Source organism: Xyrauchen texanus, chromosome 9 (assembly GCF_025860055.1).
Source record: "Xyrauchen texanus isolate HMW12.3.18 chromosome 9, RBS_HiC_50CHRs, whole genome shotgun sequence".
NCBI classification, from domain to species: Eukaryota; Metazoa; Chordata; class Actinopteri; order Cypriniformes; family Catostomidae; genus Xyrauchen; species Xyrauchen texanus.
This window is the reverse complement of record NC_068284.1, coordinates 19,190,869-19,216,973: the sequence shown is the minus strand read 5'-3', so window position 1 is coordinate 19,216,973 and position 26,105 is coordinate 19,190,869. Positions and strand designations below refer to the sequence as shown.

General features: G+C 36.4%; 1 protein-coding gene across 1 annotated transcript in view; it reads right to left on the bottom strand.

Moving 5' to 3' along the window:
* The window catches only part of LOC127649150 (collagen alpha-1(XI) chain-like), a 121,596-nt gene that overhangs the window by 41,949 nt on the left and 53,542 nt on the right, over positions 1-26,105 (bottom strand). The window contains exons 9-30 of the mRNA XM_052134117.1: positions 23,404-23,463; positions 22,844-22,885; positions 22,620-22,682; positions 20,933-21,007; positions 20,442-20,525; positions 17,129-17,185; positions 16,536-16,589; positions 15,269-15,322; positions 14,495-14,548; positions 14,171-14,224; positions 13,143-13,196; positions 12,972-13,016; positions 10,796-10,849; positions 10,662-10,706; positions 7,777-7,830; positions 7,075-7,119; positions 6,602-6,655; positions 3,847-3,891; positions 3,482-3,535; positions 3,344-3,388; positions 1,198-1,251; positions 901-1,008 (exon numbers count right to left, since the gene is read on the bottom strand). Of these exons, the coding sequence (XP_051990077.1) occupies positions 901-1,008; positions 1,198-1,251; positions 3,344-3,388; positions 3,482-3,535; positions 3,847-3,891; positions 6,602-6,655; positions 7,075-7,119; positions 7,777-7,830; positions 10,662-10,706; positions 10,796-10,849; positions 12,972-13,016; positions 13,143-13,196; positions 14,171-14,224; positions 14,495-14,548; positions 15,269-15,322; positions 16,536-16,589; positions 17,129-17,185; positions 20,442-20,525; positions 20,933-21,007; positions 22,620-22,682; positions 22,844-22,885; positions 23,404-23,463 (1,254 nt within the window). The remainder of the gene's footprint in view (positions 1-900; positions 1,009-1,197; positions 1,252-3,343; positions 3,389-3,481; positions 3,536-3,846; positions 3,892-6,601; positions 6,656-7,074; positions 7,120-7,776; positions 7,831-10,661; positions 10,707-10,795; positions 10,850-12,971; positions 13,017-13,142; positions 13,197-14,170; positions 14,225-14,494; positions 14,549-15,268; positions 15,323-16,535; positions 16,590-17,128; positions 17,186-20,441; positions 20,526-20,932; positions 21,008-22,619; positions 22,683-22,843; positions 22,886-23,403; positions 23,464-26,105) is intronic.

Genomic DNA, 26,105 nt, shown 5'->3' with positions numbered 1-26,105 from the left:
AGAGTTAATTAACACTTTTGCCTTTAAAACAGCACCAATTCTCCTAGGGACACCTGGACAAAGTTTTTCTTGGTTGTTGGCAGAGAGGATGTTCCAAGATTCTTGGAGAATTCACCACAGTTCTTTTATTTATTTAGGCTGTCTCAATTGCTTCTGTCTCTTCATGTAATCCCAGACTGACCTGATGTTCAGCGGGGGGGCTCTGTGAGGGCCATGACATCTGTTGCAGTGCTCCCTGTTCTTCTATTCTATTCTATTCAATTTTCAAAAGTAATGTTTGGGGGTATAAAATGTATATTTCCTATTGACAGACTAAAGTAGCAGATTAATCATTTATGACAGACAATATATGTACCTTATTCTTTGTTCTTTCCAGGGCTGATAATTTTAAAGGTGCCTTCAGTAATTGTTTTCTTTTTAAAAGAAAGTTTTACAAAAGAATTGTATAGTACTTAAAAAACTACGGAACTTAAATAAAATATGTTTAAAATGTGTCTTCATTCACATGAGATGACTACTACAGTCATATCAGTGGTCTAAAAAGCTGTTTTATTATGTTTATTTTATGTCTCATTGGGGCAGACATGTTGAGATCACATGACCAGCCAAATAATTGCTTTATCTTGGTAACCCTATTTGTTAACTATTTTATTGAACACTTTCACTTACAGAATAAATGAATCATGGCTGGCTGTGAATATGGAATTTCTACAATGCATCAGTAATTTAAACTTTTGCTTTCATGTGATTGCATTCATCCCAATAGGTCCAAGATGAATTAACAGAAACAAAAAATGCACTCTTGAGTACAATGCCATAATATTTAATTTGCATTTCCAAGAAATCACAAATGAACAATATAAAATGTATTGTGTTTAGTCAAGTTTTATGTGAACCTACCTTCTCTCCTGCCAAACCCATGGGACCAAGCTCTCCACTGGGTCCCGATTTACCTTTCGGCCCCTCCGGTCCGTCCTCTCCTCTGGGGCCCAAAACACCACCCTCTCCCTGAACACCAATGTACAAACATTAAATAATTTGCATACAATGTACAGACAGTATAATAGTCTTGTAGCCAAAATAGGTAAACCTCACCTTAAACAAATGATTAATAATCTTATTATGAAAATATAATGTGTTGAACAATACTTTGATTGAATTGAAAAGAATTAAGCAAGGCAAAATCTTGTTACTCACCTTGTCACCTTTAATGCCCATGTCACCCTTGAACCCAGGAAAACCATCCTCTCCCTAAAATCAATTGAATCAGATGATTTACTTTGGGAAAATGGAAAATCATGTAAGTTAATACAAGAGACAATGAATAACTGGTCAAGCATTTTATGGATCCAAAGGGAAACTTTTTTTCTCCTAGTACTCCCTAAGAGAATTTTAGGGCTACAGCAGTTGAATTATGTCATCTAGTGGTCATAGTGTAAACTGCTTATTCACATCACGTTAGTAAGGCTAAGAAATCAAATGTACAACTCTGATAATCAGAATGCTGATTTAAGAATTAATATAGTTGTTCTTGAATTTAAGATGATAGATTTGAAAGATAATGTTTTACATTAATGAGAGATCTCATTGATGAGATGAATCAAGAGACCTGGCCAAAAAAGAAAAAAGAAAAGAAAAAAAATCAAGTCTGTTCTTTGATTCTATTTGTGAATGAAACACTGACACTTGGTGAACACTGTGAAGAATGCAGCCTGAAGCATATCAAACACTCACAACATTTGAAGAAGTGTTCAATTTCTGGGCCACTAGCGCCACCAAAAGGAATTGCAAAAATGAACATTGTTTTCAAAAAGCTTTCTGAATACAATGTTGCCATGTCGGGCTGGATGAGATACAGATATAAACAGATCCATATTTTTTAGCACCACAGAGACTGAGTTTACTGTTTTCACAGCTGTTTTGAAATCAACCTGCGAATAGTGGTGGTGGTGTAGTGGTCTAAGCACATAACTGGTAATCAGAAGGACTCTGGTTCGATCCCCACAGCCACCACCATTGTGTCCTTGAGCAAGGCACTTAACTCCAGGTTGCTCCGGGGGGATTGTCCCTGTAATAAGGGCTCTGTCGCTTTGGATAAAAGCGTCTGCCAAATGCATAAACGTAAATGAATAGCTTCCCTATAATTGTCTCTGCATATTCAACTGGTATGGGTGAATCTTTGAAAGCTACACACCACCTTTTAAAGGGTAGTTCACCCAAAAATTCTCTCATAATTTTCTAACCCTAATGCCATCACAGATGAATATAACTTTTTTCTGCAGAACACAAAGATTTTTAGAAGAACATTTCAGCTCTGTAGGTCCATACAATGCAAGTGCATGGTTAACCAGCATTTTGAAGGTCCAGAAATCACATAAAGGCAGCATAAAATGAATCCATATGACTACAGTGGTTTAATATTTGTCTTCAGAAGTGATATGATAAGCATGGGCGAGAAACAAATCAATATTTAAATCCTTTTTTACTATAAATCTCCACTTTCACTTTCACATTCTGAAACCAATTTTTTTGTAAAAATATTGATCTGTTTCTCACCCAAAGCGATTGCATCACTTCAGAAGAGATGTTAAACAACTGCAGTTGTATGGATTAGTTTTATGCTGCTTTTATGTGATTTTGGAACTTTTACTTGAATTGTATGGACCTACAGAGCTGAAATAATCTTCTAAAATATTTGTTTGTGTTCTGCAGAAGAAAGAAAGTCATACATATCTTGAATGGCATGAGGGTGAGTAAATGATGAAAGAATTAACATTTTGGGGTGAACTATTCCTTTAATATAATGGTTAATACAAAACAAAATATATCAAGTGAAATTAGTCAAAGAGCTTCCAGCATGGGCATGAGATGTGATTGTGCACCAGACTGACATATGAACTAGATTAACCAGAAAACAAGCATTTATTTGGTCAACTACCATCACCAAAAAGAACATGCAGGTCTGCCAGCTAGACCAGCACCAAAACAGCACTGACCAATATTAAACAATATGGACCAGCATGGAAATTCATGCTAGTCTAAGCTGGTCTCTTCAGATAAGTACTGGAAAAAATTAGCCATGAAGGAGAGGTCATAACTGACTCCTGCAGCAATGGCATTGGGCCACCTTTCTGTTTAAAATTTCTTCAAATGACTCCACAGATTATTTAATGCCAGTAGATTGAAGTCATTTCAGTGCAACTTTTATTAAAATTACTTTCCTTTCTCAGAGCCGTTGGCATGTCACCTGTGTGCCTCATTCTTGGGACAGACCCAACAGCTTAGTAATGGAGATAGGGGCAAGAATTGAGGACTAAGACAGCAGACAGGGTTGTTCACTCACCTTCTCGCCTTTGTGTCCCTTCAAACCACGAACACCCTCGGCACCCTAAATGGAAATAAGAATGAATAGAGCCTCTTATGGACAGAATAAGAGCACAGAAGTAGAATAAGTGTGATGAAGGGAATACAGGATGTTTACCTTCACACCTCGAGGGCCGGGATAGCCAATGGACCCAATGGGACCTGATTGGCCCTATAGGCAGGGAATAAACATAATAACACTAAATCAATTAGGTTTATAACAAAACAAAATTGTAATTAAAACTACTAAAGAGTTTCTCTAAGTGTTGATTACAGCTCAATAGTTCTAATATTTCTACTGAAATGCTTTATTGTGGATCGGTCAGCCAACTGTTCTACTCTGTCAGCACATTTTCTCCTGAGCTTTCAGACAGCTGCAAAATAACACCTTACAGGAGTTTGGTGGCTTTGCGTTTGAAATGTGGTCAATAATTGGAACTCAAATTGACAATTCATTTAGAGGCAAACTAAAAACACACTCACAGCTGCTCCTTTCTCCCCAGGAGGACCCTCTTTCCCAGGATGACCCTGTGAAGGATTACAGACAAAAGCATTGTTTGTGTTCCATGCAAGAGAGAAAGTCATATGGTTCGGAACCACAACAGAGTGAGAAAAATGTTTACATTACACTTTTATTTAAATTTTCCTTTCTTGGTTAACTATCCCTTTAAGAATGCAAGTATATTTCTATTCCAACAGTAGGCAATCAGGACTCAGAATTGTTGTTTATATTGACATTTTTGGAAGTAGAATTTAAAGAAATATTCCGGGTTTAATACAAGTTAAGGTCAGTTGACAGTATTATTGGCATAACAGTGATTACTACAAAATTAATTTCGACTTGCCCCTCCTTTTCTTTAAAACAAGCATAAATCTGGGTTACAGTGAGGCACTTACAATAGAACTGAATGGTGCCAATTCGTAAACTGTTTCAAAAGTACGTCCACAAGACCAACAATATGTGTGTTAACATGATTTTAGTGTGATAAAATGCTTACTAACCTTTCTGTGTAAAATTGTAGTCAATTGTTAACCCTAAAACCCTAAAATGACTTTAAAAATTAGGATTCAAACAACTTTAAAGCTCAAATAATACACAAGTTTTAACAGAGGAATTAATGTAAACGCTTTTAGAAAATTATAATCTTCACGTTTCTGCCTTTAAACCGTCCAAAAACTGGCCCCATTTACTTCCATTGTAAGTGCATCACCATAACCTCAATTTCAGCTTTTTTTTTTTTAAGAAAAGGAGGGACAAGGGGGCCTGGGCAGCTCAGTGGTAAAAGGTGCTGGCTACCACCCTGGGGTTCACTAGTTCGAATCCCAGGGCATGCTGAGTGATTCCAGCCAGGTCTACTAAGCAACCAAATTGGCCTGGTTGCTAGGGAGGGTAGAGTCATGCTCAACAAGCCACGTGATAAGATGCACGGGTTGACGGTCTCAGACGCGGAGGCAACTGGGACTCGTCCTCCACCACCGGATTGAGGCGAGTCACTACATGACCATGAAAAAAAAGGCATATTGGGAATTGGGCATTCCAAATTGGGAGAAAAAAAAAAAGGAGGGACAAATTTTTATATTTTTTTGTGGTAATCAACATTATGTCACAAATGGCATCGATTTAGCTTAACTTGCATTCAAATCTGAATATTCCTTTAAGGTGAAAACAATTCAAAGAAATTCATCTAACTTTATATAATTGATATTATAGATATATCAAGGTCAGAATTTAACCAGGACTCAGGGTAAAAATGCCACTGAAAGTGACTAATGCTCCAGATATTAAAAATGTAGGGGCATTAAATATATGCAAAGTCCTAATCCACGACTACAGTGGATTGTATCCCGCACACTAGCAAAAGCAGCCTGCATTATTCCTGTCACGAATGCCTGCAGTGAGAAGCACCTCACTTCGCATTAATCCAGAATCACATTAAAACAGCCTCGTGTTGCCAACTTCTGGAGGAGAAGGACACCAGGCTGATGCGCATCTCAAGCTGTAGAGAAACACTGGAAACATTTGACTTCATGTTTGCAGCAAAATGCTTCTGTGCTATGAGGAAAATAGTTATAATTCAAGAAGAAATTCTCACTTCAGGTGACAAATTATATGACTTAATAACCCAACGATTTTTGTTATATTAATATTTCTTTGTGAACAAAAAGATGTGGCAAATTGAAGTTTAGCTTTTTCCTTTGCCCTCTGTTTTTGTTTTGAATTTTTTTAAATAATTCTGTTGCTGTTTTTTCATGGAAAACAGCAATAATGAATGTTTATTGTTCATTTGACTTTTATGTGTCATAATTATAATGCATATTACATACATAATTTAACTTTATAATAACTTTATAATTGCCACACATATTGGCCGCCACAAACATTTATTAGTGGAACCTCTGATAGAGAGGTATATTAGCCAGGTAAGGAATTGGCCAATATCTGGCAAGCATCAGCCAATAACAATGTCTGCTTTGGCACTCCTTGTGTCAGTTCCAAAGTAGGTAGACAGCCTTTTCAATAAATAATATACCATTTTTATTTTGAAATAAATATTGTGTAAAATTGTCATTTAATTTCAGTAATTAAGTGTAAAATTAATTTGCGAACTATATACATTGTATTGTACATTGGCCACCTGGCTCTTTTGATATTGGTATAAATATCAAAAGGTATTGAAGGTATTAAAAGCCATATGGGTGAACTGTTTCTTTCTAGTGATGGATTTAGTGCCTCTGCAGACACCATAGTGACTTGTATCATTCAGATACCTGTATTAGAAACAATATGCCCTCATTTATATATTAGTTTTTTATGGACCATGGAAAAACACATGATTTCCAAGAATGCTCTAAATAACTGAAAAGAGTAAAGCAGGCTTATAAGATAGGAAAAATTAAGCAGAACTCCAAAGAAGTTTTCCCATTTTGTTGTTGTGTTAGACTAATGAAAGACCTCTGTTGTGTGACTGTGTTGAATATCTTTGAATTTCAGTTCAGTAAATTCCCCTTTTTGTCATTCCAATTTAAATTCCAACTCATGAATTGAAAATAAGTCAATTTTTAAATTAAATGTCTTTTTCCTCTCTAACAAATGATATATTCCCCTCAAGCCAAAATCATCTTCAAGCTGACTCATGGCTTTTGATGTATGATGATACAACGCAAATTGTTTATAGTGTCACATAAAAATGGTGGTTAAGATAAAGGGGGAACATAAAAGTAGGTAAAATCCACTTACAGGAGGCCCATCAGCCCCAGCCAGCCCATGCAGCCCCTGTTTCCCACCGGGACCCTATGAGAGGGAGTGAGAAACAGTATTATTAAGAAAGAAAATGAGCAAGGAAAAACCCTCACAATTAAGGTGGCAATCTTTTTCCTCTCAGTACGGAAGAGATCTAATCATACGGTATGTCTGGAAACACTCCACAACTACTGGAGTCACATTTCATCCTCTCTCTGGCCTCCTTCCAGCAGCCCTGACAAAATTCTTGTCTGAGAGACTAACCAATGACAGTTATGTGTGTAAGCATATCTCCTGCTTGTTGAAGCATTAGCGAGTCTTTATGTGTGTATGTGTGGTTTCCCTCTAGTCAGCAGTGATCTGTTAGCAAGACAAGAAGTCTGTTGAATCATTTATAGGGTAAGAGCAGGAAAACGCTGTCTGTAATAACATAAAAGATGGCTGGTGGGACGGCCAGCTCACAAACTCACTTTTTCTCCAGGTGGACCAATCGGGCCTTGAGGACCAGGCAGACCCTACAAGACAAGATTTCAAAAGTCAGATACACTAACTAGAGCCCAACATGAAGTGCTCAGGGTTGAGGAAATCTAATAGTAAAGTTTATATTGAAAAAAGCTGTGTGAGAACCTTTCGGTCAAACTTGAGAATTAATGTCATTGCAGATACATTCTGCATGTGAGTGTGGGTGTGTGTGTGTGTGTGTGTGTGTGTGTGTGTGTGTGTGTGCGTACATACTTTGTTATGGTTTGGGGACAAATGTGTCCCAGATTTTAGCTTAATCTGACAAAAAAAAAAAAAAAACCCTTTGGGCACATTTTGGGATGTCCTCATTTAGAAAGGTAATCCATACAATCTAAAATGTTTTCTTTTAGGGGTTATTCTATAGTAATTATAATTAGCTTTATATAAAAACAATAGAAGTCTATGGTATGTCCTCATTTAGATAGCTAAGAAAATGTGTGTTCCTCTTTCTTTCACTCTCAGTCAAATCGCTGACATTTAAAATTAATCTAAGTAAAAATAAAGAAATAAGAAAAAGTGAATTCAGGAGAATAGAAGTGGGAAGGGAGATATTCTTGATTAGAAAAACACACATCAGGCAGTCTGAGAGAAAGAAAGAGAGAGAAGAAAAAGAGCAGGAAATATATAGATATAGATTGACCGATACATACATGTGGACCGGTGTTACCCTGTTGCCCAGGGGGTCCAGGTTCTCCTTGAGGACCCTGTTAGAACATTTAAAGGACATAGTTTACTATATAACACTATTATCATTAATGGACTTCACTGCTCAGTGAGCCTATGAAAATGTATATAGATGTAAAAAACAACCCCATCACAAAAATCTAATACATCAAACTCCTAAAATATTCAACATACTGAACAACAGACATGTGTGAATTGCATATCCATATTTTTTCCATTGGCCTACCTTGCTGAACAGTGGAGCCTAATGTAATAAAATCTATTATAGCAGCTCTAAACCACAGGAGAAGAGAAATACTTGACTTGGATATGGGTAGACTAAATCAACATTATCACATGAAAACCCATCTGGAATATGGTAAAGTCTCATTTGTTGATCTGAAGTGTTGGGGTGACAATCGGTACACTGGAAAAAGAATAATAACCTGCAATGGTTATCTTAAAGGGATAGTTAACCTACAAAGAAAATTCTCTCATCATTTACTCACCCTCATGCCATCCCAGATGTGTATGAGTTTCTGTCTTCAGCTGAACAAAAACAAAGAATTTTAGAAGAATATCTCAGCTCTGTAGATCCAAACATTGCAAGTGAATGGGTACAAACATTTTGAAGCTCCATAAAGCACATAAAGGCAGCATAAAAGTAATCCATAAGACTCCAATGGTTAAATTTATATCTTCAGAAGTGATATGATAGGTGTGTGTATATATATATATTTATACTACAGGGCTGTTGAATGCTTGATTCTGATTGGTTGAGAACGTTCTAAGGTGTGCAATTATTTTCAGGGAAACGCACGGCTAAAGTAGTTCCAGGCAGGTCTTGACCGTATTACAGTTCCATATCACTTCGCGTAGTCAACTGTAATAACGGAAAATAGGATACAATTCATAACAAGAAGTGACAGCGACAAATCCACTTCAACTTCAAGAGGAAAAAAAATGACAGACTATTTTGATTTTCCGGAAGTAAATTTTAATATTTATGGTGAACATAAACATTTTAACAACTGGGCGACCGCAGTATTGGATAGCAGATGAAAAAACAAATAAACGGAAGAGGACATCAAAGGCAGCCGGCAACAACAAAAGACATAAAACAATCAGCGAAGAACAGCTAGACCGACTCGAGGGCGAAAAACATGAAGAAAACACCAAAAAAACAACAGCTTGGGCTGTCAATGTGTTTAATGTGCAGTTTAATTTTAATAAATAAATTCGTTCGAATTAACGAATGAATTATAACGTATGAATTAATAAATAAATTAAATAATATGACGCACATGATTTTCTGTCTCATTATTGCAACCTCTGTCTCTCTAATAACTACACTAATAACTGCATTAGTCTGCTGTCAGTGGCTCAAACCTCCGTTACTAACTCTAAAATGACGTTTTGGAATTAGCAACAGAGGCATGGGATTAGATGCGTAAGAAATTAGTCCTACATACAAGAGCGTTTTAATGACAAAAACTTGACAAACGTCTAGAATCACATCATCTGAACAATGTTTCGAGGTGTGGTAACTGTAGTATAAGCGGAATAATTGACTCGGGCGTTGAATTATTAGAAAAATAATGCACACCGAGGTGTAACGGCCATTCAGCTCGCGTCGTGACCGCATTACCACCCGGTGTGCATTATTTTTCTAATAATTCAACGGCCCGTCGTCAATTATTCCTTACATATATATATATATATATATATATATATATATATAGAGAGAGAGAGAGAGAGAGAGAGAGAGAGAGAGAGAGAGAGAGAGAGAGAGAGAGAGAGAGAGAGAGAGAGAGTTCTCCTCCCAGCCCAGAAGGTGGCGATATGCACGAAGAATGCAAATCGCCAAAAACAAAAGAAGAAGAATGTAAAAGTGAAAAAAGAGATTGATAGTAAAATGGACCAAAATATTGGTCTGTATATCGCTTCTGAAGATATAGATTTACCCACTGGAGTCATATGGGTTATTTTTTGCTGCCTTTATGTGCTTTTCTGTTCTTCAAAGTTCTGATCACCATTTACTTGCATTGTATGGACTAACAGAGCTGAAATATTCTTCTAAAAATCTTCATTTGTGTTTAGCAGAAGAAATAAATGTATACACATCTGGGAAGGCATGAGTAAATGAAGAGACAATTTTCAGTTTTGAGAGAATTATTCATGTAAGAGTTATTTCTACCAGATCTAACCCTTAAAAATGTTTTTTCAGGTTGTAAACTAATGTAGTCAGGTTAATTCAGACATGTTAAATAATATTTTTACTTGAATCAAACCAGTTCATTTATAATTAACCACTGGAAGCACATTTAGGTTAACATTTTGAAAATTGAAAGTTCAAAACATGTGCTAGATTACCCCAATTCAAGCTAACAGGTCTAATAACAAACTAAGCAGAGTATGACAAACAGCTGTATTTGGAGGGTGACATTGTGTTAAAGTGTTATAGTCATTAAATGACTTCAATTAGCAGGTAAAAACACAGTTGTACACAATGAATCTGAGTCAGATTCACAAAGTAAATCTACGAGAAACGAAGAGAACCCTAGTAAAGCCTTTGTATCCCTAGATGAAATCTCTTCCTTCCTGTAATGTTTTAGAGGCAGATTTTATGTACCTTCTAAATTTTAGCACTTCCAGGTCAAAGATCACCCCCTGCTGCCCTAGCAACTCTTAAAATTTGATTCTCTTATTGAGACCTTTGCTCTGAACAACTCTTACATTTTAAAGAGGTCAGAAATTGTCAGCAAAAGAGTGTTAAATAGGAGACTAGTTTCATTGGGCCTCTGATAGAGGCTCTTTTCTGTCAAACAGTAATAGTACTCTTTATTAATAAAGGGGGGAGTGGAAATCTTACCATGTTTCCTTTAGGGCCAGATGGTCCATCCAATCCAGGAAGACCCTGCATGAGAGTAAAAAAGGTGTTTAGATTTGTCTTTCAAGTCATTTGGATGGAGATCATTAAGAAGGTTTTTTGTTTAGTGTACGTACACGCTGACCAGCAGTACCAGGAGCTCCTCTGGGGCCGAGCAGTCCTCTTGGACCCTGAATTTTAACACAAAAGGCATGTCATGATAATTCATTTCACTATTACATTTGATTAAATGAATGTGACCTACTATTAATCTATTATTGATATTACAGTATAAGACATACTCTAAAAGTAAAACGTTTGGACATACTTGACTGTTTCTTATGTTTCAAAAAAATCTTGATTTTGACCTTTAGAAGCGTATGTGTAAATGTTTGAATTATTTTTGTAGTCAAATACTGTCAAAATTCTGTCAATGTATGAATTTATATACAAAACTAACATTTAATTAAAAAAACATTTTGGAATGGATTAGCTGGATTGGATAGAGAAGGAAAAGCAGCCAACATACAGCCAAGTTTCCAGCATACATGGGAACTACTTTAAAACAGCTTAAAAAGCATCCCAGGTGGATACCTCATGAGGTTGTTTGAGAGAATGTCCAACCAAAGAACTTCATGAGGTGTGAAGAGTAATCTATGCAAAGAGAGGCTATTTTAAAGAATCTAAAACATAAGAGTTTTTGGTTTTGTGCTTTGGTTTAATACAAGGTTTGGATTTGATATACTTTTTTATGGTCACCACTAATTCACACATTTTTATTTGCCTTATTTAATATTTTGATGACTGTACTATTATTCTAAAATGTAATAATAATAAAGAATGAGTAGGTGTGTCCAAAATTGACTGGTATTGTAGTTTAGCTATATTTATGTCTCTTTAAGCATCCTTTCAGAGCTATTTTACTTTTTTAACCCAAATAAAACCATAATTTCCACTTCAGCTCCACTTCAAATGTCTATAAACAGTATTTGTAAAAAAAAAAAAATAAAAAAAAAAAAAAAAAAATATATATATATATATATATATATATATATATATATATATATATATATATATATGTGCAACAGAAACAACAGCTGAGGACCTTGAGGTGTACTACATCAGCTGTGGGACTTGTTGCTCCAGTAAGGCCGGATTTACACCTCGCATTAAAATATATTTCATAACCGGATAGTATCTGGGTATTCTTTAGCTGGACTGCATTTGAACCTTGCAGTCAAATGCATCTCCACTGTGATCAGATAGAGATTTGATCCGAGTTGCCAGTGCAAAATGGAAAACACTACTTACATATTACATCAGAGGCAGCAGTATCTGAAAATGCTCCATCTTTTAGTGAATTTTAAAAACATTGATGGTTAATTCAAATGCTTTACATCACTTTAACAGTCAGGGGTTTTCCTTCAATTATCTTTTTGACAGCTACCAAAGCTAAATTCTGTGTCGCCAAAGAAAATGTAATGATATTCATCTCTTGTTTTTAGCTTTGTAAGTGATAAAAATGATTCTCATTTGAAACCCTCTATTGAAGCCCGGTTTGAAATAAGTGTCACTCGAGCGACATACTGATTAGAAAACAGGAGAGAGATGCAACCGAGTGGGGATTTGAGGAGAGAGACAATATATTCCAAGTGTATACCAATGTAATCATTTATAGGATATTTTTATTTGTCTGAGTGACAAGATTGCAAGACAGAGAGTCTGTTGTGTCTTTCTCAATGCAATGGCAGAATAAACAGAAAAGGGCAAGAATACGCAACACAGTATTTTAACAACGGATGACTGTAGCATAACCTCATAAAATAATTAATAATTTACGTAGTTGTATCCATATAATGAAAATGCATTTGCATTTACATCTTCCTTGAATGTAGTCAGAATCAATCCTTGACCACCTTGAATGTGGTTTCAGTGATCCAATCACCGAAAATGTTAATGCAAGGTGTAAATGGGGCCTCAGATTCCATCTTCAGTAATAATGCAGCTAATAGATTTTTCCTACTGATGGAATATTTTGTAAAACTGCAAGTGTAGTGATAAAATTAGTGTGCCATGTGAAACAGAGAAACAAAGAGAAAATAGAATATTGCAGAGCTCTGTTCCTGAGCGTACAAGGCCATTAACTCTAAATGAGCAATAAGCAACAAATCCTGAGATTTGAAGTGTACGCTTGCAGAAAAGTGCAGGGTGGGGCACTCACTTGGAAGAGTGATAATAATAGGCAGTCATGTTATTTTAGACAGGCAGTGAGGTTATTAAAGTTCTACTCTAAATGAAGATGGAGAAGCTTACACCCTCTCCTGGCATTCCCCTCTGTCCAATCTCTCCATCCTCACCCTGCAGACAAGAGCACAAACACAATTGCCATGTAACTGCAGACCAATGTGTCTGTACAAACCCATACAAGTACGCCAAAGCAAAACAAGACAAATTTGTGTGTCAGTTGGACAAGGAATCACCCACCCTTGGTCCATCCTCGCCCGGAGGACCTGGCAGACCGATGGGACCATGCTCACCCTGGAGAATGAAAGAAAAACAAATGATAGAGGGAGAAAAAGAGAAAATGTATTATTATCCTCCCTGCCCTCTTTTGGCTCTGTGCATTGTTAGGGCCCGTGACCACTATTTATAAGACTGCATCCTTATAAGAAGAGGCTATAACATTCCAGGGCCTGTAATTATGCTGGGCAGGATTAGGAGGACAGCTCTTTGGCTAGAAATACACACAGCTCCCTATGATCTGTGGCCCTCATTTAGTGGGCTAGCCCAGGGCAGACAAGCCACACTATGCTATGCCTAGTGAGGGCAGCCTTCCTTTGCCAGTGGAGCACTAGAACGCTCCACTAGAATGAGGTCAACTTTTGCTGCCAATATGACTGTCAACACACAATGTACAGCAGCAGACATGTAATATTATAAAAAGGTACAAGCCCTTTCGGTCTTGGCAAGAGCTGAGAAGAGCTGAAGAAGTTGTTCAAATGGAATTTATGAAATACAGTATGGTTCGGTATGAAGGCCTCCTTTGAGGGATTAAATAAAAACAGACAAAAATTGTTCCCATAACCATAAAAACGCTACTTGGTTCAAGCTGAAATTTGATAATTGAGCATTAAAAAAAAAAATCTCATGGGTGGTTGTCAGGCCACTGTTCTGCTGTCTAGAACAATTCAATTCGATTTCATGTATTAAAACAACAATAATAAAACAAAAAATCAAATAAAAGGGGTTTCCACATGACTTTATGCCAAATATTAAAGTGTCAACTTTTAAGCCCCATGCCACATTGTGCTTCCGTCAAGCATTGTAATGTGGCAGTCAAAGTTCAAACTATTTCAACGTTTGACCCCTTTTAGGGAATCAGGTGCTAAAACAAAGCAGACATTATGTGCAAATAAACAAAAATGTCCTATTTATTCTTAGTGAATTTCACATAAGTTGTAACCCCAACACACACACACTGAAGGTTTTATTTAGAACATCTTACAACCTACCCTGTGTCCCTTCTCACCAGGTAGACCAGGAAGGCCATCAAATCCTCTGTCCCCCTATTAGACAGCACACACAACATTAAGAGAAAAAATAAACATTGTTTGGGGTCTTATTTATTGTAATAACAATGCAATAACTATGTAACTATTTAATTAAAGTTTCACAGAAAACCACAGATGTGCTTTTATTATAGAAATGTACTTAAACAGCTATTCTATTATGCCACAGACATAAAACCCAATTTTGAATATAGATACAAAATTACAGTTACAAAATCACAATCAGTGTTAATTGTGTGAAAGTGTTTAAATCTAAAATGATTTTACCTTAGCTCCAGATTCACCAGGAATTCCTCTGGCTCCATCAGCTCCATTTCGGCCCTGTAAAACCAAGTCGCATCATCAGCCTGATGCTATGAGCAGGTTAATGTGCTTAACATATGTTTTAAACAACTGCAGAATCTCTGAGAGAAAGGAGATGACATTAAGGAATTGAGTACACATAAAAACCCTCCAAATAAGGTTTGTTGAGGCTACAGCACGTTTGAGTTTTTAGTTATTGTGGCAAATTGAATCATTTATAAAGCAGCAGTGAATAAACTGTGTCAAAGGAGAATATGTGAAACATTTGGCACTTTTGTGTCCGAAGCTGGCAGATGTAGATGGGAATACAACATACATTTGACATTCTGTTTTGCTGAAACAGGTAAATTAAGGTGAAAGCTAAAAGACATACTGTTGAATGTACTGATGCATGGAAAATTTGGTGCAAGGTTGGAAAGTGAACTGCACTTGCTTAGTGCCTTTGAGTTTCCCTATGCCAGAGTGTGTCACCATCAGTACAACAGATGTATCATGTATATTTCACCTTTATATACATTTACATTTATGCATTTAGCAGACTTGAACTGCATTTGCAGTATACATTTCATTTGATTGTGTGCTCCTTGGGAATCTAACCCATCTTAGCCTTCAATTAGTTGAACTACAAGAACTCTAATGTCATGTCATAATCAAACTCTATAAGCCCCAATACATGGAGTTAGTTTGTGGCAGACAAGAGACTAAATTACACCATGAGTAGATTTTGCCCATTCTTACCCTCTTGCCTGCTTTGCCAGGTGATCCAGTAGGGCCTTGAAGTCCTCTTGGTCCCTTTAAAAGCATACATCATTCAGTAATCAAATCAGCTGCTGCTAAATGACAATTTACAAGTATTTACAACAGTACATACTATATAACACACTATGAAAATGTACCAAAATAGTAGGTAATACAAATGAGGATTTCATAGGAATTATCAGATAATCATCATTTGATAAACAGGGATGACAAGATTTAAATAAATTAAAACGTGTCTTCAAAGTCTAAGTAAGGCATTATGAACAGTCATTATCACAAATTATAAAATGATTCGTTTCTACTTCACTTTTACATTCAAAGCTATTTAAAATTACGATTAATCCACACCTGTGAGCACACATTCTAAATTAAATGAGTAGTTCACACAAAAAATGAAAATTATCTCATCATTTACTCACCGTCATGCCATCCCATATGTGTATGACTTTCTTCTGAAGAACATGAACAAAGATTTTTAGAAAAATATCTCAGCTCTGTTGGTCCATATAATGTAAGCAAATGGTGACCAGAACTTTAAAGCTCCAAAAATCAAATAAAGGCCACATAGGCCACATTAAATCAATTTCTTCAAAAGTAATATAATAGGTGTCTATCTACACCTATCATATCCCTTCTGAAGACACTGATTTAACCACTGGAGTCTTTATGCTGCCTTTATGTGACTTTTAGAGCTTCAAATGTCCAGTCACCATTCACTTGCATTATATGGACCAACAGAGATTATATATTTTTATAAAAATCATTGTTTGCATTATGCAGAAGAAAGAAAGTCATACACATTTGGAATGATATGAGGCTGAGTAAATGATGAGAGAATTTTAATTTTTGGGTGAAATATCTCTTTAATGCATCAAGTTGCTGTGTTGCTTGGCAACAGTAAATTCATACAGTTAGGATAATGTTTATTCCTTTATTTTTAATGTTACATTGAACTGATTATTTAACATTGAATGAGGGTTGTCCTGAAGTGAGTTATTTTGAGATAATGACCGACTAACTGTACATTATGCTGCATATTTCACGGCTACTTACCAAATAATTAATATGCAATATTAATTTGACATATAACAATTTTACTATTTTAGAAACAGAAATAAAAATAAAAAAGACTACACAGTTATACGAGAGACACAGAATAGTGTAGTGTGGTTTACCACAGATTGCTGTGATTTATCTAACAGAATCAAGTATTTCAGAGAGCTGTATAATAAAGAGAAATAGTCACCTGTGGGCCAGAATCTCCACTATCTCCCTTAGCACCAGGTGCACCAGGACTACCCTGAAACATGTACATACAGATGAGTTTTACTTATCACACCATTGACACCTTTCAAAACACCAATGTCATATCCGTAGAGCTGTGTTTGGGTAACAAACACTGGTTACTCAAACTCATTTCTCTGCCATTACTTTAAAATGCCATTTGATGTGGAGACAGCTGTGGAAAAAAATAGGAGAAATTCTAGGGACATTCTTAATATAATTTAACTTGTGTGGATGAAAGACAAAATAAATGAACGTGAAATCAAAGAGTATATTGTCTGAAAGCACATCAGCACAGAAGAACTGTTCATTCTCAGGTCATAAATCATTGATTGATAAGTGTAACACATGTTCCTATCAGTGTTTGCATGATGATGTAAATGCCCTGAAGGAAGCTGGGTTTAAAATCTGTTCAAATGCAGGATGTGGGAAAAGAAAAGAGGCATTCAAGGCGGTAAATCTTGGCATGCATGTGGCTTTTAGATTATATGTGTATGTAAGTAACAGGCGGCTCATCTGTGTTTCTCATCTATGGCAGTTAGAGAGAGGACTCACCATAGGGCCGGAGCGTCCTGTCAGTCCCATTGGACCAGGTGCCCCCCTCATGGTCAGCTACAGGGGCAAAACAAGCTGTGTTACAACACAGACCCTGACAGAAAACCAACAATTGCTCTGAAGAAAGACCTTGGTGGTACTACAGGGGTCTGCCAATTATGAATTGATCTTAAAAATGTTTTTAGCATTTTTACATTGTGTTAGTTCAGGCAGGTCCAACGTTGCAATCAGCTGACGCTCAGCTGATCATGATGTCTATCAATAAAATTCAGACACATATCAGAAGGGTCCTTTAGTCCTCCATTCATTCTTTCAGCTAACTTTCTATAACATGGATGTAATCTGCATTTAACACCCTCCTCCATCACAGAGCTCAACCTCTTGTTTTACAGCTCTTTGCCTTTAGTAGACTTAAAATCTGATAATATGTGCTCTTAGACTTATTGTCACTCTGGAATTCCTATTTTCAATGTTTTATTGCTCCTTGTTCTTGCAAAATATTTGAAGTTCTATAAAGTGTCAATTTAATCTATATTATGCTAGTGAACAAATGTACCATGTTGAAAAACTGCAATCATGCTGTATTGTAATTCTGCTGGATCTAGGCTGGGTTTCCCAAAGCAGTAAGTAGGACGTTAGTAGCACTTAAGTAGCACTTAATCTCTAAGGCACATTTCTTAAAAGCATCATTATCTAAGTAGTTTGTAAAACAATTAATAAATTAACAAGCAATTTGAACTGCTCTTAAATCCATTAAGTGCAATTTAAATGTATCTTTCTGGCATCTTTCACAGTTTATCAAAGACAATGGGACATTTAATACACTGTATTAATATATTTTGATCATTGGAAAGCCAATGTATACTATTTCAGAGGATAATAAAAAGTGTTTAAAAAATCACATTGAAATCAATAGGCAGTCTCCGCAGTCTGCGCATGCGACGTGATAGGTCTAAACTATAAGACATTATACAGTATAACTTATATTAGCCTGCTTTGACAAGCATAATTGTAAAGGCAATAGAAAGATGATATGTTCTTATTAAACAGCTTATTTAAGAAGACATGAGTAACATAATGTGACCATGCAGTTTAAAACTTAAATAAATATGCCTAATAAATTATAAAAATTTGATTAGAGGAGATTAGAGTAAGAGTGTGCAATGAGAGATTCCCTCCTTCTGTTCGTCCTCCTCTTCTTTCTTCCACCAATATCTGGTTCAAATTGGCTTGCCTATAATCTTTTTACAAGGCAGTGACAAATTACATGTATAATGGCAGTAAGGCCAGATTATATATTAAAATTTAGACAAGTCTCTGAGTAGTACAATACTGATGCCAATCATTTTAATCCTGTTCTCTTTAATCCTGTTCCCATTCACGTTACATGCATTTATTGTGTTACTTTCATTAATCTCTATGATTGAGCATCAGTATATCTGAAACTCTGTCTTCCTAACGCCATCTATTCTATAGCATTCTATAATTAAAATCTGTAATAGTTAATACATTTCGGCACCTCAACAAGGTTACAAACAATTTTCATTTTTGTCAGTATTTCCACATTATTTTCATGTTGAGAAGACAAACTCTTGACATATTTACCAAAGTGATCAGCACCTTTGGACTGGACAGCTCCAGTAACTAAGCACTTAAGTTCTACTTTATAATGAGCGATCCACGTGCTGGTCTGGGAAACAGGCATTACTCCATCGTAAAATAACAAGCGATGTTCGTTAAGATGATCGTAAATGCTTAAGTTGCAACATTATCTGGAAACCCAGACCTGTTCTGTTATCCCTGGGGGGTTTGATTTGCTGCACTTCCGGCTCTGTCTGTGCATGGCTGCATAGACGGGAGGTGAGTTTGTCCCGAACAGTACAATACCACCAAACAGATTGCATCATATTGTTAATTAAAGTCAATAAATTAGTCATTTGATGTAAATTGTCCTGACTGAAATGTGCATTAAACAAAATATACAATATTAAGTACAACCAAAGCAAAAGTTAAGAAGCAGAAGTTAAACTAAATGTCTCATTGATCCTCCCATGTATGGGATTGCTCACCCAAAATAACAATTCTGTCATTATTAACTCTCATGTTGTTTCAAGCTCAAACGACTTCCTTTCGTACTTGGAGCACAAAAATAAATGTTATTTTAGAATTTTAGCCTCCGTCACATTTCACTTTCATTGCATCTTTTTCCATTTAATTAATTAAAGTGAATGGTATCAGTAACATTGTTGCCTAACATCTCCTTTTTTCTTTACAGTTTTGGAACAACATGAGAATGAGTAAACATTGTCATGTCAAGTCATTTTTATTTAGCTTTTTACACATCTGGCAGACTTAGCTAATGCAGCATAACTGTGAGTTGAAGGATACATTAGGTGTATTCCTGGCTGAATATATGAGGCTTTAGTCTAAACTTAAACTGAGAGAGTGTGTCTGAGTTCCAAACAATGCTGGGAAGACTCTTTCATAGATCTCCCTCCTTTTATGTATTTTGATATTCTAGGATTTATTAACAGGCCAGAATTTTGCGACCGTAATAAATGTGATGGAATATAGCATGATAGAAGGTCACTTAAGTACTGTGGAGCTAGACCATTCAAAGCTTTATAAGTAATTAACAGAGTTGTAAAATTTATACGAAATAGGTAGCCATGGTATGATCCTATTTCTTGGTTCTAGTCAGCAATCTTGCTGCATTTTGAACCAATTGAAATTGGTTTATTGAATTTAGAGAAACTGCAAGCCATCATCCCAGTAATGCATTACAATAATCTTGAGGTTATGAATGCATGTATAAGGCAGACTTATTATTTTTGGGTGAACTATCCCTTTAAGATTAAAATTTAGTGTACAAGTATTACTGTATACATCAACAATGATTATTTTAATGGCTTTGTAATGTTTTCATAATTACAAAGTATGTACATTTATCTTGCACTATAAGTGTTTTATTATAGGCCAGGCCTACAATGAAACACTCAATTTTAGATAATATATAGCAGGGAATCAGTGCTCCCTCTCTCTATTTACCAAGAGGTTCTCTGCCTGTAAAAGTCTGAAAATCCTAGCTCTAAATTAAATCATCACATCATTAGAAGAGAAAAGTTTTTGCCTACTAGAGTAGAGTGCATAAGTTGCGTTACTGGCAACTCCATGTACCATACAGAGTTATGAGAGCTATAAACCTGTGTAGTGGATTTAACAGTCTCTTTAAAATTGTTCAAAAACACTCTATGCACCAAGAACCTTAATTTCAGCCAAAAAACACTAGAGTAAGCTGATCAAGTGTTCTCACCCGGGCCTGGGCGAGGATGGCTTGGGCCTGAGCTTCTTGTGCTGTCACCACTGGACCTTTTGAAGCATCTCCACCAGCCCGGAACTGTCAGAGTAACATCCACAAACACAGAAAATAGAGGTTTATTTCTGTACTTTTACTTCACTCATGAATTTAAAAGAGCCGTTAGAGTCACTACAACATGTAGCGGCCTCACCAGGCTTGTCATTATGGCTTTTCTTCTAGGCAGCAAAGTGACAGTTTATATAGAGTTGCTCTAGATAGTGTGTAGTGTGAGTACTGTGGAGTTATGGGGTGGGGTTAGGGTTCCATGCTGCTATAACACTTCATAACCCACTTAGACATTTAAAATGGCAGTAATTTGTAAGATGTTAGAGGAAGTCAATTTTGCAACTGATTGGAGATAAGTTTGGTGGTTTCTCCAACAGCGGTTTAGATTAGGAGCTGAAAAATCTCTAAGTATTGGAAATACAGGAGTTGGACAGGCTTACCGGTAACATGAGGATGGTGCCAGAGGGCCCCGGAGCTCCGTCTGCTCCTGGTAAACCAGGACGACCAGAAGGGCCCTATGAAAGAGAGAGGGAAAGGGAGGGAGAGTATAAATAAATGAGGCATAAAGTGGACTGGAAATGATGTGTTAATGGGTGGATAAAAAAGGAAACCCCAGGCATGGAATGGCACCAGAGATTGTTTATTTATCTCTTTGAAGTTTAAAAAAACTAATCCCCTCATAAGCACGTGAAAAAAAATTAAGATAATTATAAACTGTTGGCTAGAAAATTAAACCAAAATATACCAAAAATCCATAAACCTTTTAATCAAACAAAAGCTTGACTAAACAGTTTTGGAATATGTGAATATCCTGCAACCTTTTGCAAATTGCATCTAAACTGGAGAAGATTCACCCCAAATCAAAAAGAGCTAATCTGCTAAAGCCCTGTCAATATCCCATAATGAAACTTTCAGTTTTATTCACTTTATATTTTGAGATTCATGTATGTTTTGTGTTGTTTATAGTTCATTTCACTGCACTGTTTATTTGTGTGTGTGCTTGAATGAAACTGACACCCCACAAGAAAGGCAGTGAGGACTATAATGCATATACAATTTTCATGGAATGCTGCTAAAGTAGTTTAGTCAAGGGATCTCTTTAGCAGGCAGGTCATGCTCCTTTTTTAGACGGCTCACTTTAAATTGTTCCCATATGACTGTGTAATTGCGTGAGTGTGTGTGTGCATGCATGCAGCTACAGTTATTGAAGGCTAGGCATACATCCTTTTGACATAACTCTTACAAAGACACCTAGGGCACATGTGCTCCCTGATATTTAGTAGGGAGAATGTCTTGTGTATACAAGGTAAAGACTGTCAGGCAAAGGGAAGTGGCTATCATTATTAATTATTCATTTTCTGGGCACAGAGTCTGGAGTTTTGCTTCAAACTAATGGAGATCAAAAGGAGAGTAGGAAGTCATTTCCCTCTCTGACAAAAAGCCATTGTGCTGGGAGATGCAGGACAGTGGTGGTGGGAGTGCTGTCCCTTTCCCAGAATGTACTGAAAGGGTTAACACTGTGGGAGATGGAGAGAATGAGGCCAAACTCCATCACGGCGAAGTGAAAAAACAAGCCCAGCTTTTTGTTTATTTGGGGGTTAGCTATTTTCTTTCCAGCTATCAAGAGAGCACATATGCAATCCTGAAAAATCTCAGTAATAGATGCGCATTGGCAGAATGAGTATGTTTTAATGTGTAAGAGGGGTTATAAGGTTTCTTGCTCCTCTGGTAGTGTTAATAGAGAGAGGATTTATACAGTAGGCAGATATGGTTTTACTGTGGCCTCCCCGGTCTTTTGAATACGCTCATTCACATAGTTACGACATGCTACTAGTTATATAAGCTTTTTCTTCCAATGTTTTGGCTCAGTTTACTATGCTTTAAACAATGTACAATTTAATATTGAATTCAAATGGTCTGCTAAGTCATCTTAATAAAGTGATAAGGGTTGTGAAAAGTTCTGCCATGGCTACTGTTAGCTGTAATTGGACCCATTTCACTGCCTACATGAATGAGGTATCTCAACGGCACATTTGAGCATAGATACAGAGAGTGGATTTGCAAATAGCATTTAAAGATATGAGATAGTACATATAAGGGATGATTAATGGGGGAACGTCAACTTACTCTTTCACCTGGATCTCCATGGAGGCCTGGGGAGCCTTGTATACCTGGAGTGCCGGGAAGGCCCTGACAAAAAGACATGCAAACATCAAAGACAAAAGTAACAGAAAAACTCAGTCACACCAACTCAGATTTACTGGCTGTGGTAGGCATTTTCCATAAAGGTATTTTTTTTCCCATAGAGTTTCTCCATGTGTGAAAAGAATGTGGGAAAAGATGATACTCACGGTGGGCCCCGGTGGTCCTGGGGATCCCTCTATAAGCATCCCCTGAAAAGAGGGGAAGGAGAGAGAGGAAGAAAAACATGAGTATGGTAGCATGCTGGGCAGATTGTAAATCTTTGAGTAAGAGCAGTTCGGAAATAAAAAGAAAATGAGTGAAGAACGAAGGGGAATGTAAATCTGTGGCTTGAATAGTTCAACTGACCCAATTGCAAATTTCCCACTATTCATGAAAAGTGAACAAAATAATTGCTGTTCAAAATCAGATAATAAATTGACATTTGAAAGTTTTAATGTAAGTATCTTCTTTCTTGGACTTCTACCATTTTCCTATTCCTATTTGTTCAAATCACATCAATGTTACAGTGCGGATACAAAGATAATTGGCCGGGACGCACAACTACTTTCACATATTTCAAAAGCAGCTCCAAACTATTCACAACGTAATGGTAAGTAGCCTGCCATGTTCTGAGCTCACACTATACAGGTGATAAAAAACAAATGAATTATTAGTAGTTGCATTTAAATTGCTACTTTTAAAAGCTGCATACAGAGAGTTTACCTACTGGCTCAATGACTGCAGGTTCACCTTTTTGCCCCTTCTCACCACCATAGTCACCACCAACCTATAACAGAAGCAAAACAAACTGAGACTTTATGACAGAGGAAATACTACTCCTGCAGACCAAACAACTGTAAAACAGTACATTAAGCACTACAGCTAATAACCAAATGGACTGCATCACTCTATAAAGCTAGTGGTGAATAAGCGGTTTGCTCAGTGACTGCTCTAAAGCAGTGTTAGTCAAAATTTAGAATTGTCTCTAGGGATGTCGCAGTTATACGGTTTCACTTCAACCGCGATTAAGATTGTAACAGTTAATTTAACCGTAAGAATTTAGAATTTACGATTAAAAATTTTGAAATGTTTTACTCACATGTGGCAAAAATGTCATTATTTGTGCCTTTCCAAATAAGGTATTCGGCTTCGGGCAAATCCATAGTAGGAAAGTAGGTTGTGTTAATTTTGAAACAGTATTCACCTTAAAAATGTGTGTTTCCTAAAAGCATTGTTAGCCAACTATAGTTGCAAATTCTGCTGATACCAAAATAGTTCAACGATTAGTTTTTTTGCCCAAACGCCATAGTTCCAACAAACACTCGCAAACAACATCACATTAGAAGTTGTGTGGTTGGAACTACAGTTTTCTACCTGTGATTAGAAGCATAGTTTCTTGTTAGTTTGTGGTGTGGGTGTTATTTGACTCTCATTCCATTTCTATTTTTCACTATGTAAGACTTTAGACCATCTTTGCATGCACTTAAGGAAACTGCTTACACTGGGCTTTTTGCTGAAAGCAGCATTCCGTAACATCATTTAAGAGATTAAGAGAATGTGATTTAACACCTCTAGGATTCTGTCGGAGAACTCAGCTTATGCAGCCATGTTAAACGGAAAATTATTTTCATTTATTCAAGAATGCGCATGTGTGTATGTGCTTTAGTGTCCCGGGGGAACCCCAGAGTGACGTAAGAGTAGGGAAACACCACTATTGCAGCAACTATGGAAACAAACACAGCAGAAACTGTGGGACATCTAGAAAAAAAGCAAATAACAAGCTTGTCCTCAAGAAATACCATGATAAATTAAACTGCAGAGTAAGTAAGCGGCTTACTGACTGAATCGCATTTACAGTATAAGGGAGTAAAGATTACACCACTTTCACAGTGCATATACTCTTCTTATGTATCTTAAGCAGCTTTTTCACATTAAACTGCTTTCAGTTGTCCATGTTAATGTGCTATTTATTGTGCAAAGATTTAATAGAGATATTACTCAACCCTCAGTGTAGCTTCATTAACGACACCTCTTTATTGTTGAACCCACGTGGTTGAACGACGAATGAGCAACATAGTTACTACAGTTTCGGGAAACAGGCATGACTGTCTTGTTAATTTCTCTAACAATGCTTTGTACTAAGGTAGTTAAGCACTGAGTTATAACATTGTACAGGAAACACACCCATATTTGAGAGAACATTTAACTCGCTTTTAGCACCACTCAGTGGACATTTCACAGAGCCACTCAATATAATTTCACACAGTCAGTTTTTATTTATTTTTATGAGATCAGGCTGGAATTAGCAGTGCCTTGCAGTATGTTGAATTGGAATGACAGGATGACAAATTTACTGAATTGCAATTCACAGAAATTAAAGAGACACAAGAGAGGAATTTCAATATACTAATTTTGAATATGTATCCCTAATGAGTAGAATAAATGTTTTCTCAACTGATATACATAAGTTCAAAACCATCAAAACAATTATTACAGTAATCACATCAGAATTGAATTCTGCAATCTAAATGTATATAGGTGGCAGTTCAAATATTGATTGATAATAAAATTAATGTCCCTGGGAATACCCAAAATGTTTTGTGTATGATAGCATGCTTATGGGTAATTCATACTGAAAATGTTTATTTATAATTACAAATAAATACACAAGCAGATATACGAATTTCTTTAAATTCTATTCCATTTCAATTCAACTTCCTTAAATTCAAATTTGTTTTACAATTCTGTTTGCCAACTCAGACTTAATTCAGGAATTGAATTGGGCTTTAATTGGCATACTCATTTCAATTCAGAATGGTAGACAACCCTGCTCTGAATATGATTAGAAAGGATTAAGTATGCCCATAGAAAGATCAGCAGGGAAAGTGCTGTGTCATTTGAGAATATTTATACAGTTATTTTACATAAGCATCATCAAGAAATTTGGTCCTTTAGTGTTAGTAGACCATGATGATATATTTCTCCAAGAATTAATAACAGAGCACAAAGCCGGTCAGTTTGTGTGTGTGTGGGTGAGCGCGTATTTATCACTTTGTGGGGACAAAATTATTTTTGGCGTTGTGGGGGGACAATTTGTTGGTCCCATGAGGAAAACAGCTTATAAATCATAATAAATTATGTTTTTTGAAACTGTAAAAATGCAGAACGTTTTCTGTGAGGGTTAGGTTTAGGGGTAGTGGATCGAATATAAAGTTTGTACAGTATAAAAACCATTATGTCTATGGAAACCCAACATTTGTGTGTGTGTGTGTGTGTGTGTGTGTGTGTGTGTGTGTGTGTGTGTGTGTGTGTGTGTGTGTGTGTGTTGATGAGATTTTTTGTTGAGCTGTGTAAACACGGACTCAAGTTATAACAGATCAACACTGCAATCACACAGCTAACATTTAATTTCCTGTATCCCACACACCA